At 33.7% G+C, this 13,882-nt stretch overlaps 1 protein-coding gene across 1 annotated transcript; it reads left to right on the plus strand.

The window, feature by feature from the left end:
* Nucleotides 1-4,426: 4,426 nt before the first annotated feature.
* LOC129902174 (PH, RCC1 and FYVE domains-containing protein 1-like) lies at nt 4,427-13,540 on the plus strand. Its single transcript, XM_055977250.1, has 9 exons — nt 4,427-5,066; nt 6,256-6,342; nt 8,249-8,338; nt 8,466-8,552; nt 8,644-8,763; nt 9,752-11,860; nt 11,955-12,101; nt 12,335-12,870; nt 13,121-13,540. The coding sequence occupies exons 1-9, from the start codon at nt 5,019-5,021 to the stop codon at nt 13,278-13,280; spliced, it is 3,384 nt and encodes a 1,127-aa protein (XP_055833225.1). The 5' UTR covers nt 4,427-5,018; the 3' UTR covers nt 13,281-13,540.
* Nucleotides 13,541-13,882: the final 342 nt, after the last annotated feature.

Genomic DNA, 13,882 nt, shown 5'->3' on the forward strand with positions numbered 1-13,882 from the left:
TAAGAAAATATTTATTATTTATTGCAATAACATTTTTATTTTCAGTAAACACTTATAATACATTTATAATACATATTACAGAGAATAATTTATAAAATACCTATAATACAAATTTTATTGATGAATAATATATTTATCACATACTTTAATACACTTATAATACATTGTGTCAATTTCTTACAAAAAAGTATAATATATTTTAAAAACACTTATAATACATTTATATCATATGCATAATTTACTTTTAACATATAGTGCAGATTTATCATAGTATTGCTATAAATAAAAATAAATAAAAAGTATCGCTAAAAGTAATAATTATTTATTAAAAAATACTCACTCAAATAATTTTAACCACATTCTTATCAATTTATATCCATTAAAACATACACTTAATATTTTATTTTAATAATAAAATACATATACACCAGTTTTTTCCTACCAAATTTGCTCACTCGATATTATAGCCTTATTAATCATTAAAAGTTCTCTAGGATCTATGTCAAACTGATCTATATTGAAATAATTAATACAAACATATTTATTAATTTAGCTAAAGGCACATATTCTGCAGTATACACATGATCTTAGTCAAAAAATAAATAAAAAATCAGAAAGATTGATTATTCAAATTTTACTTTGTTAATGTAGAACAGATTGGCTTATGTTAGTGATTGGCTTTACTTTGTTAATGTAGAACAGATTGATATTCAATTTTTTTTTTTAATTTCCTTAAGTTTAAGATTAGACAAAATCTTGTAGTTTGGCAACTGATAAATATGTAGCTTATTCATGTATTAATTTCTGTATAAGTTATAACATTTGGTATTTAAATGAGAAGTAAGTTATTCATGTATAAAATTAAAGAAAAAAACTCAAATATGCCATCGAACTTTGAAAAAAGATTCATTTATGTCATCCGTTAAAAGTTTAGCTCACTTATGCCATTTTCGTTTGAGAAAAGATTTATCCATGCCATTATTTGTTAACTGAAATGGCATAGATGAGCCAAACTTTTAACGGATGGCATAGATGAGCCCTTTCTCAAAGTTTGATGACATATTTGAACCTTTTCCATTTTAAATAATAATTTAGTTAATGACGTGCCGAATCATAATTGATCAAGTGTATAAAATAGTTTTGTAAAACATAAAATATTTTTAGTTTACAAATAATGGCATTGATGAGCCTTTTCTCAGACGAAAATGGCATAAATAAGCCAAACTTTTAACGAATGACATTGATGAGCCTTTTCTTAAAGTTCAATGACATATTTTAGCCTTTTCTCTAAAGTTAATACTATGTTTGGTTTGCAATTTATAGAAAAATACATATCAAATACATATATAAGTTATGAAGAAATTGATGTATTATTTTATGCAGGATAGAAAGTATAATAACTAATACTTATATAATTCTAATCAACTAGCGAGCGTCTCAATATCTTTAATATATGTAATTCAAACATAACACATTTGGTTTCATCTTCTTTATAATATATTATTCCAAAGTTAAACTAATGATTTATTGATTTTACATTATTATTAAAATAAAAATAAACTTTCGCTCTTATTACATGCCAAGCGAACATTTTTTAAAAATTCGTTTTTTTAAAATTTAAATTAAAAAATTAAAAAATAATAGTATCAAAAAGAGCAAGGTTTAATGAGATATGATTTCAAGTTTAATAAAATTTGTGATAGCAACATTTCTTCCTTTAAAAAACTTAAACAATATCGGAAAAGGGCCAAAAATACCCCGAATTATAAGAAAATATTTTAAAATACCCTCTATCCATCTTTTGGTCTAAAAATACCTTTCTACTAATCTTTTTGATTTAAAAATACCATTTCATTCACCTTTTTGGTTAACTATAACCCTTAAAACTAACAACTCTTTTTTTTTAAAAAATAATTATCATGTGTCATTTTTCTATTGGATGAAATAAAAATTCCACCTCCACTAATTTTTTTTCATAATTTATCCAATTTTTTGTAGTGAAAAAAGCAACATTAATAAACAAGACTAGATTTTTTATCCGGTTAACTAGAAAAAAAAGACTAGATTTTTTTTAGTTCTTGGCTTGATTTTTCTTTTCTGTTTAATAATACTGTTTTTTTACAATACGTATAAATAAAATAACTAAAAGGTTTTAGTTATACGTATAACTAAATTATTTTTTAGTTATTACAGGATAGTAAAAAAATATTTTAAACTAAATTAGTTATTATAAATAGTTAAAAATAAATAAATAAATTTTTTATTACAAGATAGTTTTTAGATAGTTATTGTAAATCTATCTTGTAATAAAATATATAACTAAAAGATTTTTTAAATAAGTTTTTCAATATTTTTTTATAATTTATCCAAATCAAAACAATATACATGCTTGATGACCATAAAAAAATCAAATTAAAAAAAAACTACAACAAAAAAAAATAATATTTTTTTATATTTTCCTCATAATTTATCCAAATCAAAACAATATCCTTCTTCATGATTCCAAAATAAACTTAAAAAAAAGAAGAAGAAAAAGCTATAGCAATAAAAAACTATTATATTTTTTTTAAAAAATAATTGGAATCTTGAATAGGTATATTGTTTTTGGCTTAGATAAATTATGAAAAAAATTAGTGGAAGTGGATTTTTATTTCATCCAATAAAAAAAATGACACATGATAAATATTATTAAAAAAAAGGGTTGTTAGTTTCAAGGGGTTAGAATTAGCCAAAAAGTTGAATGTAAGAGTATTTTTAGACCAAAAAGATGAATATAATTATCTTTTTAGATCAAAAGATGAATGAATGATATTTTAAAACCTTTTCCTATAGTTTAGTGATATTTTTAACCATTTTCCGAAACAATATTCTAAAACACTCTAGTTACTGTATAAGCAAGGGAATAACCCCGGAATTAGTATTATTTAATAGATATTTTTGTCATTTTATTATTTTATTTATCTATTTTAACATATCAAGACAAGTTTATTATTTTCATTCAATACAATTTTTATCATTAAATAAATGTATAAAGTAATAGTAATCAAAACTAAAATTTTTAAAATATAATTAATAATTTTACCTTTATAAAATAAACTCCTAATAAAACTGATTTATCATTTTAAAATATAATTATAATTTAAATTTAATAAAATAAACTCCTAATACAATTGGTTTTTCTTATAAAAATAAATAATATAATATTTTTTATGTAAACAATTTTTGATAAAATAAAATAAATTCAACTAATTGAAATAATTTTTTTTACATAAATATTTAGCACAATATTATTTAGTCCGTGCACAGTACGAACTATCCTTTACTAGTCTAAAAATAAAGGGTGAATCTCACACTCCAATCTTGACGACTTCTTCATGTTTATTTTGCAGAACTTATTTTTTTTGATCTTATCTTAATCTTATTTTTTAAAATTGGGTGATGATTAAATAATCCAATTCAAAATTGGCTACCTTTTATTGGACTAAAATTTAATGTCTCCCTCATTTTATTCATATAAAAATCAAATGTCAAGTATGACTAATGAACATAGAAACCCCAAGTGAGATTAATCAAACTAAAACCAGCATTCAGAAAAAGAAAAAAAAAAATACTTGTACAGTTATGTGACGTAGAAATTATAAAATTTCATGGGGGCCATGAGAGAAACATTTTGTTCTAATCAGCACCTCAAAGTGGGCGGTTGAATATAAAAAATGTGAAATTTCAATAAATGTAGTTTTAGAAGAAAAAGAAATAAAAAATAGTATTAAAAAATTAAATTCATATTTTTTTGACAAGGAAATTTGAATTTGCTATTTTTGACTGCGCTTAGATAAATTTCACTCTAATGCAAACAAGCGCTATCTAACCTTCATTATGAATTATTTGAGCCACTCGATGAATAATTTAAGTTGTGTTTGAATATGAATATAACCTTAAAAAACGTTGAATTTTTATGAGTAATTTAGAGTAGTGAACATAAAAATAAGTATCAAATACAATTTGAAGAATTTTGTAGGGGGAGTAAACTGGATGCGGAGACTCTTAAAACAACTGAAGTAAGAAATTATCAAGTGAACCTTTTGAATGACTCTTGGATTTGAATCTCCCGATTTTGATTTCTTAAGGAGATGTGATTCATTCACTTGCCTTTTTGCACTACAAAAAGTTCTGGCTCTTCGATCTTTATGAATCACCTGATTATGAGTCCTTTTTTCAATTTTTAGAATATTTCAAAATTCAACTTCAAATTTTTTTATGTTCAAACATAATTTCGAAAAGAAGTGCCAAATTCTTATTTTTATTTTTGATGGGGTGAATTTGTACAGTTTTTTTTTCTCATGGGTAAAACTGTTAAAAAGGGAAAAAAGAAAAAGATAGAAAAAGAGAAAAAAAGCATTGGAAATGTGTTTCCTTTTAATTTTCTTCATTCATCTCAGACGCCTTTTGTGTTCTTTGACTCTCTCTGTACTTACGCGGACACCACCTTCTTCTTCCTCTTTCAATTTTCTCTCTCTAACTCCATTTTACTTTCTCTCTCTTCTCTCTCTCACACAATTCTTCCGTTTTTATCCAAATTTTCACACTTCCGGCGCCGGAACCGCTTCACTAGCGGCGCCACCTTTCTCCGGCCACTGGAAAACGGCCGGAAGAGTTTTGTTTTCCAGTTGAAAATACAGAATCACTGCAATTATTGTTTGACTTAGACGACTTTAGTTTGACTTGAAGCATTGACCGGACGTCGGCGAGTTTTGGTGGTGAGAAGCGGTAGGTAGTGGAGCTGTTCAGATCTGTGAGGATTTATTCCTAGGGTTTGATTCTTAGTGAATGTTGAAAAGTTTTTGAGGTTAGGGTGTTTTGGAAGATTTTGAAGTGTGGATGGTAGTGTACGGACGGCGTTGCGCGGTGGTCGTCGTCGTCGCCGGAGTTGGAGGAGGAGTTGATGATGAGCGGAGGTGTTGAGAGTAGAAGGTGGCGGAGGTGGCGGTGGTGTGAAATTGGTTGCTCTTTCACATGGAATGGCAGATCTTGTTAGCTATGGTGATGCCGACCGTGATATTGAGCAGGTGCGCTTTACTTGTTAAATATGAGATCTTTTAATTCTGTTTTTGCTTCTCTTGCCCGTTGATGACATCAAACTTATGTTATGATATTTTTGTTTTATCTGTTTTGAAGAATTCTTTGACCTTTCCTGTTTCGGTAAATTTAGAACAGCAGTAGTCAGGTTTTTTCTAAGTGTAGATGCAGTCTTAGAGGGCAAAAAAAAAGCATCTTTATTAGAAGCGTATTGCACTTCACCAAAGTGTTGATTAAACCTTCTTTTATGATACATTTTAGAAGTAATTATCACTATCCAGCTAGTTCGGGATTCAAATGATCTTTATTAGAAGCGTATTGCACTTCACCAAAGTGTTGATTAAACCTTCTTTTATGATACATTTTAGAAGTAATTATCACTATACAGCTAGTTTGGGATTCAAATGAACTTGATTGATTCTTGAAGTAGCTGTTAAAGAAAAAGAAAGAAGAAAGATTGGTTGATCTTTGAAGTAAGATTCTTTGTGGAGGGTTTGGCAGTGTGGTGGAGACTTTATAGGTCCCAATGTTTCTGTGCATGCTCTTCAATGCTCTTCCTGAGTTTGTTCACATTTCCATGGTTCAGAGTTACAGCGTTCAGGGCCTTAATTGGCTGTTTTAAGAAGCAGTAGAACTTGTCGTACACTGATCAATAAATGTTATAGACTGAAATGAGTATTCCCAAAATTGCCAAATATATTCTTAAATTCGTTGCATATAGAAAGCCTAGGGCAAGATTATTCCATTAGGATGTGATTCCGCTAACCTTTAACTACTATTCCAGAGGGAAGATAAAATGGTGATAGAAAAACTGCCTGGAATGAGTGGCACAATCGCACATACCCACTAGTCTATTTGTTGTAAATTACTGGCTGACAGCATTTGGATTACTAGTCCCTTCTTTTAAATGAAAATTTAGCCTTCAATTATCATTTATTCAGTTAACTCTTGCCATAAGTTTCTTTACTAAGTCTAGTCATATAAAGATGGAAGTGAGCTCAGCAGTTAGTGATTCTTTTTCCAACAGAGGTTGTTGTTTGAAGGTTAAAGGATTCAATCTTGTTATCAGTTCTTGATAAAAAAAAAGAAAAAACTAAGTCTAGTCATAGATCTCTAATTCATTATGATCTTGTTCCAGAAGAAATGTCTTTCTAGACTCATTTCTATTACCATTTGCAGGCACTAATTGCTTTAAAGAAAGGAGCTCAACTGTTGAAATATGGACGCAAAGGGAAGCCCAAGTTCTATCCATTTAGACTTTCTAATGTAAGTTGACATTAGCATGTGTGCACATTTTAGTTGATTAGGGTTTAATGAAGTAGGACTGCTGAGTGTATAGATTTAGAGCTGCATCATACTTACTGTTTTGCATTATCATGGGCATTGAGCTTCAGCATGATCTTATGATTCTCTTGATGCTGTATAGTCTTTTTGATTGAATATTGAGTCACCTGCTATGGCAGTATAATATTTCTCGGGAACTTTCTACTTCTATTTTGGTTTAGTGAATTGGAGATTTGAATATAATTATAATGGAAATAGGGAGACAAAAGTTGGAACTTTAAGGAGCATGGTCCCATTGTTTATAAGATACTTGGTTCTGTAGGGTTATTGATCTAAGCCTCGATGAGCAACTTTTTTCAGCAGGAGTTGAAACAATAAAACTAAACAAACTTATTCCTAAGTGAAGCTGTAATTTTTTTTAAGAATTTCTTATTTACTTCAAAATACTTATATATTAGTTATATTTTTATGCTCTTTAATGTTTTACTCAGAATCATGTCTTGGCTCAAAACTTCTGTGTCCAGTGTGTTTCCTAACCCACAACTTGATCTGAAAGTGGTTGCTTTCTCTTCTTTCTCGTTTGCCCATTACTACATCAGCTGAGATTTTGTGACATAGAAATTCTTTCAGTTCATGGAATGGGAACTCTGCCTAGCCTAAATGTTATCTGGTTTGATGGGCTTGCGTAGGTCATATGTCGGCATACTTGATAAATTATTAAAATATAATATTTTCATATGTTAGAAAGAATCTAGAAAGCATAACAGAAAATGTGGAAGCAGATATTGTTGTAATTTCATATTTTTCAGTAGAGTTGGATATGGAGACAGCTACTTTACCTTTTCAAGAAAAAAAGAGAGTTGGATGTAGAGACAGAAATTAGTGCCATAATGTGATATGAACTGCTAGGAATTTGCATTAGCTAAGATATGATTTTAAGAATGTACACAGTTTGTGGTATAAGCATTCCAAATTAATCAAAAAAATGTTTCAATTTGATACTGAATGATTTTCAGAAAATCAAATTTTGATTCACAGTTCAGTAGGGGACTGGTGAATTGTGGTAATTCCGAGTAGAGCAACATCTTCTACCCTAAGGGTGTGGCTTAGTAGTCAATGAAGTGGGGTGAGAACCATGAGGTTTCAGGTTAAAATCCCCTGGAGGCAAAAACACTATGATTACTCCCTATCTGTCCAAGCATTGATGGGCAGAGTTCCATGGTATATGTGTTGGTGGGAAGTAGCAGGTATCCAATGGAATTGGTCAAGGTGAGCGTAAGCTGACCTGAACACCACATTTTTCATTAAATAAAAAGAAAAAGGATTACATCATAATCATCTGTTTTCTCTATAAAATTTATTCCCAAATCTTCTTGTTCCTGTATAGTATGGTAACGTTGGTCATATTTTAATTGAAGAAAGAAATAGATGAAATGGTGGATAGCTTTTCCCCTTTCATGTCAAATGAATGACTTCTTTCATTCTTCGGCTGCAACTTTCATCCATCCTTCGTTGAGGCTTTTTTAGTCTTTGAAGTGACAAGGGTTGATATACATAAAAAGACACCATTCTGGGAGGAACTTCATATGAATTTTTTATAGTATATTTCGGACACTCTTAACATTGGTGACAAAATGCAGCAACTTTTATGCCCAATCAGAAATTATTTTTTTTAAGCCCTGAGGTTAGGTGCAATATAGGCTTGATGATTTGTTTGCTTTGGTTACATTTCCAGTGTTGGCACCATGTGCTGTTCCTCTGGAACTTTCTTTTTTCCACTAAAATGTGTCTTCAATTGTGCTTTCCCTCGGCAGATTTTGGGGCTTCTCTATGATTTATTTTCTTTGACAACATGGTGCTCATGTTGGTCTTTATGGAAAATTTTCAGGATGAATTATCTTTAGTTTGGATCTCTAGCAGCGGTGAAAAGAGTTTAAAGTTAGCTTCAGTGTCTAGAATCATTCCTGGGCAAAGAACTGTGAGATCATATTCTTCTCTATCAAACTCCAGTTTGAACTTATGATGAATACCTCTCTCGTAATAACCTTAAATTGTTCTACAGTTGGGATTAACTCTTTAAGTCTTACCTGCGATTTAACTTCCAGGCTGTTTTTCGACGTTATCTTCGTCCTGAAAAGGATTACTTGTCCTTCTCTCTCATATACAATTACGGAAAAAGATCCCTTGATCTGGTGAGTTACATAGATCAAGTTTCCCTACCCTGCGACTTCGCGGTTTTATCTCTAGTTTTCATTGAGTTAAACATGTATTTTGTTGTTTCAGATCTGTAAGGATAAGGTTGAGGCAGAGTTCTGGATCACTGGCCTAAAAGCTTTGATATCTTCTGGACAAGGTGGACGCTCAAAGGTTGACGGTTGGAGTGATGGAGGCCTCTACTTTGATGTAACACTACCTACTGAACAACTTCTTTGTTTCAATTTTAAGATTGGTTTATCATGTTTTTTTATTTAATGTGAAATTCTAAAGGATTGAGTATTTCGAAATCACATTTCTTATTGACCTTGAATCATTTGCCTGTGCATGATCCTGATTGGAAATTTAATTTGAATTGCAAGTAATATTTCCATTTTGGTTCTATTGTCACAATCGTAGGACGGCATCTTCCAGTTTTAAATAACACTAGTTGCAGAATGTTAATCCCTTCCTTTTTCTCTGTTGTTCCGGGCAGTCTCTGTTTTATAACGTGGGGGTCCTTTTAGAATCTACCAAATAACTGATCATGTGTACACAAATTACAAGATAACAGCTCTACTGATTGCCAAGTGGCAATGAATGCCATTGTCTAGTTCCCATTGGGGTGTATCTTGGCAAACTGACTGGCCACTGGTTGTGTTTTATCTATTTCTTTAGTTTGATGTTTATGCTAGCTTGTGATGATGTCTTCGGCATGGGGATGTGGCCTGCGTAAAATTATAATAATATCTAAGAAATGACACTTGAAGAGATAGTGCTATGTGTGAGCAATGAAGTGAATGGTATTCTTTGGATTGATTTTTGAGGAAAGGTGACAGGTGATGCTTGTTTGGATTGTTGTCCTGAATTTGGTATTTGTAATCCTGATGAGGAATGTGATTCATTTGGATTGGCATTAGTTCATGACTTGAATTGATTTCGTCTCATCAAAGATTATTCAATTATTATCTAATCGAATAATTTAAGAATAATTGAATTATTTTTTCAAGTTGATTCAATTGGTCCTCACACTCTGCCCCCTATACTCACCAAAAAGAAAAATAGAAAAAAATTATTTCAGTATCCTTTAGTCTTAAATTGTTTTTTTGGGTGTAGTACTTCATATTAGGGCACGTTACACATGCAAAGAACATCAAATTTCTAATGTCCTCACTCCTCCAACTGAACAATTTTGCAGGATAATCGAGATTTGACATCAAATAGTCCAAGTTCTAGTTCTGTTAGTGCTACAAAAGAAATTAGCTCTCCAGACGCTTCCTTAAGTTCCAACCCAAATACTTCTCCTAAGAGCTATCAACCTTATAACTTTGTGCAGTCTGAAAGGTCACATGTAGCTTTGGATCAAGCAAATATGCAGAACATTCAAGCCAAAGGATCTGCTTCAGACGTGTTCCGAGTTAGTGTTTCCAGTGCCCCCAGTACTTCTAGTCATGGTTCTGCACCAGATGATTGTGATGCTTTGGGCGATGTTTATATATGGGGTGAGGTAATATGTGATAATATTGTCAAGGTTGGACCTGAAAAAAATTCCAGTACGGTGAGTACAAGGGCAGATGTGCTTGTTCCAAGACCACTGGAATCCAATGTAGTTTTGGATGTTCATCATATAGCTTGTGGGGTCAAGCATGCTGCCCTTGTCACCAGGCAAGGTGAAATCTTTACATGGGGTGAAGAATCTGGTGGCCGACTAGGCCATGGTGTTGGGAAGGATGTCACTCAACCTCGGTTTGTTGAATCATTGTCCCTTTGCACCATTGACTTTGTTGCATGTGGTGAGTTTCACACCTGCGCTGTTACAATGGCTGGTGAATTATATACTTGGGGGGATGGCACACACAATGCTGGGCTTCTAGGTAATGGCACTGATGTCAGCCACTGGATTCCAAAGAGAATATCAGGCCCTCTGGAAGGACTTCAAGTTGCATCAGTAACATGCGGTCCATGGCATACTGCTTTAATAACATCAACTGGGCAGCTCTTCACATTTGGGGATGGAACATTTGGTGTTTTAGGCCATGGTGATAGGGAAAATGTATTGTTCCCCAGGGAGGTGAAGTCTCTGTCAGGTCTGAGGACGATTGCTGCTGCATGTGGAGTATGGCATACTGCTGCTGTAGTTGAAGTTATCGTGACGCAGTCTAGTGCTAGTATTTCATCTGGAAAATTATTTACTTGGGGAGATGGAGATAAAAACCGTCTTGGACATGGTGATAAAGAACCTCGACTGGAACCTACTTGTGTACCTGCACTTATTGATTACAATTTTCACAAAATTGCTTGTGGGCATAGTTTAACTGTCTGCTTGACCACAGCTGGCCATGTTTTTACAATGGGAAGTACCGTCTATGGACAACTTGGAAATCCTTATTCTGATGGGAAGTTGCCTTGTCTGGTAGAAGACAAACTTTTGGGGGAAATTGTTGAAGATATTGCTTGCGGTTCATACCATGTGGCTGTTTTGACATCCAAAAATGAGGTTTATACGTGGGGCAAGGGAGCCAATGGGAGATTGGGTCACGGGGATGTAGAGGACAGGAAAGCCCCCACTTTGGTTGAAGCTTTGAAGGATAGACATGTGAAATATATTGCTTGTGGTTCTAATTACACTGCTGCGATATGTCTTCACAAATGGGTTTCTGGTGCTGAGCAGTCTCAGTGTTCAGCCTGTAGACAGGCTTTTGGGTTCACAAGGAAAAGGCACAATTGCTACAACTGCGGGCTTGTGCATTGCCATGCATGTACTTCAAGAAAAGCGATAAGGGCAGCACTGGCTCCAAATCCAAACAAACCGTATCGTGTATGTGATTCTTGTTTTACAAAACTGAGTAAGGTTGCTGAGATCGGAATCAATAACAGGAGAAGTGCCGGACCTCGCCTTTCTGGTGAGAACAAGGACAGGCTGGACAAGGCTGATATACGATCAGCAAAATCAGGAATGCCACCCAATCTTGATTTGATCAAGCAGCTAGATAGTAAAGCAGTCAAACAAGGGAAAAAAGCTGATACGTTTTCCTTGGGTCGTTCCTCTCAAGCTCCTTTGTTACAGCTGAAAGATGTAGTTTTGTCGACCACTGGTGATCTGCGTTGGGCAGTTCCAAAACCAGTTATGATCCAATCGGGTGTTAGTTCCAGATCTGTGTCACCTTTCTCTAGGAAGCCAAGTCCACCACGCTCAGCAACACCGGTACCTACCACTGCAGGACTTTCATTCTCCAAAAGCATTGCTGACAGTTTGAAGAAGACCAATGAGCTTTTAAATCAGGAAGTTCACAAACTACGGGCTCAGGTATGTTAAGTTTTTCCATTTGTTCTCTACATCTTGCTCGAGTTATATAGTATTTCCTAGTTCCTTGTAACTGATGTAATTTTTGTTGACTTAGGTCGAGAACCTGAGACATCGTTGTGAACTTCAGGAGTCGGAGCTGCAGAAATCAACAAAAAAAGCCCAGGAAGCAATGGCTTTGGCGGCCGAAGAATCTGCTAAAAGCAAAGCTGCAAAAGAAGCTATGAAGTCGCTGATGGCGCAGGTATGCTCATACATTTCGTGCACACAAACACATTCACAACAGACGCATATACTCTCTCACACATATATACATGTGTTTATAAATTGTATGCAAACTTTTCAAATTGAAATGTAATGTTGGTTCAAATTTATTCAAGTCGTCTATTGCGTACTAGAATTTTCTTGGACCCTTGTTATTTTGCTGAATGTGAAGGTGTCCCCCCCCCCTCCCCCTATTATTTTCTCTTTTTACAGCTCAAAGACATGGCTGAAAGGTTGCCGCCTGGGGCTTATGACGTAGAGAGCCTCAAACTAGCTTATCTACCGAATGGTTTGGACGCAAATGGCATTCACTATCCTGATGCTAATGGGGAACGCCATTCGAGATCTGATTCTGTCACTAGCTCTTACATGGCCTCTCAAACCAGCATGGACTTTAGTACATATGGAATGCAAAGCCCCAGCAGATACCAAAGGGATTCTAGTAGCATTGACGCTATTACAAACAATCAAATCCTGACCTCCAATGGTACCGATGATCGAGGTGAAGTTAGACTGCCTAATGGTAGTGAGGCACAGGTGAACATCAATAGTGCATCTCAAGCTGTTGATAATGAAGACGCTGAATCTTTACAAGACAATGCAAACGGATTGAAATCAAGAAATTCTCTGCCTTCTGGCAACCCTAACCAAATTGAGGCTGAATGGATTGAACAATATGAGCCTGGAGTGTATATTACCCTAATGGCTCTTCGAGATGGCACTAGAGATCTCAAACGAGTTCGCTTCAGGTAATTGGCTCGACTGATTTTGCTCAACTTACTAATGATACACCATGGTTGCATGGTCCTCCTCATACAACGAAATATTTTATATCTAGAACAACACCAGCGGAGAATAATCCTCTGTTTATAACTCAATTTTTTTATCTTGGAAAATTTGCTAGTGTTACCTAGTTTTGATTAATCTGTTTTGTGCTCAGATAACATTGCTTCCAATCATTCTGATATAATCTTGGTTCTGTTGTAATTGAATCTGCAGCCGCAGAAGATTCGGGGAGCACCAAGCCGAGACTTGGTGGTCAGAGAACCGTGAAAAAGTTTATGAGAGATATAATGTTCGTGGTTCAGACAAGTCATCGGTTACAGGCCAGGCTGCTCGGAGGTCTGAAGGGGCTCTCTCTCCATCTTCCCAAATTTAGAAATTCGTTAGTAGATCTGTATTAGCAATCTTTCTCTACTTTTTTTTGATTATTGTGGTGCGGAATGCTCGTCAAATTATTGGGGAGGAGAGAGCCAAAACCCTTCACTTCCATTCTGACCCCATCCCACAAATTCCTCAGCCTTTTTTTTGTGTTACTTTTTGGTTCAGTCTTATTTCTTAGGAGGTTCCCCATTTAACTTATTTGTTGTTGTATTGTAGTGTAAATAATAGTATCAATCAATTATATTTGTTGCCCAACAGGATTCGCTTTCTTTTCCCTAGTTTCTTTATCTTCTTCGATGAGTCGTGGTAAGAAAGAAGGAATGTTCGTTGAGAAGCATCATAGATTTCATGGCAATTTGTCTCCGTTGCAGTTTTTGGCTAGTGACATTCTTACTTAGCAAATTGTTGATGATTAGTAAGTTCATCTTTTTTAAGCTTCAATATGAATTGGGAGCTGTGAACGTGGTCAAAGTTTTGATGTAATGCCTGTAGATTTAGACATTTAAATCTACTCATATCGTATGTTTTTGTTTTTTGTTTTTTGTTTATCAGTATTTTGTAGGTAGAGAAAAAGCAGTCAAAATATTCTTTAGATCT

The sequence above is a fragment of the Solanum dulcamara genome, chromosome 9 (genome assembly GCF_947179165.1).
Source record: "Solanum dulcamara chromosome 9, daSolDulc1.2, whole genome shotgun sequence".
Lineage (NCBI taxonomy): Eukaryota > Viridiplantae > Streptophyta > Magnoliopsida > Solanales > Solanaceae > Solanum > Solanum dulcamara.

What these genes read in the sequence shown, in the direction of transcription:
- LOC129902174 (XM_055977250.1), top strand. Translation starts at nt 5,019, where the DNA reads ATGGCAGATCTTGTTAGCTATGGTGATGCCGACCGTGATATTGAGCAG. An exon ending in CCGACCGTGATATTGAGCAG is followed by an intron (nt 5,067 to 6,255) that starts GTGCGCTTTACT and finishes TACCATTTGCAG; the next exon opens with GCACTAATTGCTTTAAAGAA. An exon ending in CTCAAACGAGTTCGCTTCAG is followed by an intron (nt 12,871 to 13,120) that starts GTAATTGGCTCG and finishes TTGAATCTGCAG; the next exon opens with CCGCAGAAGATTCGGGGAGC.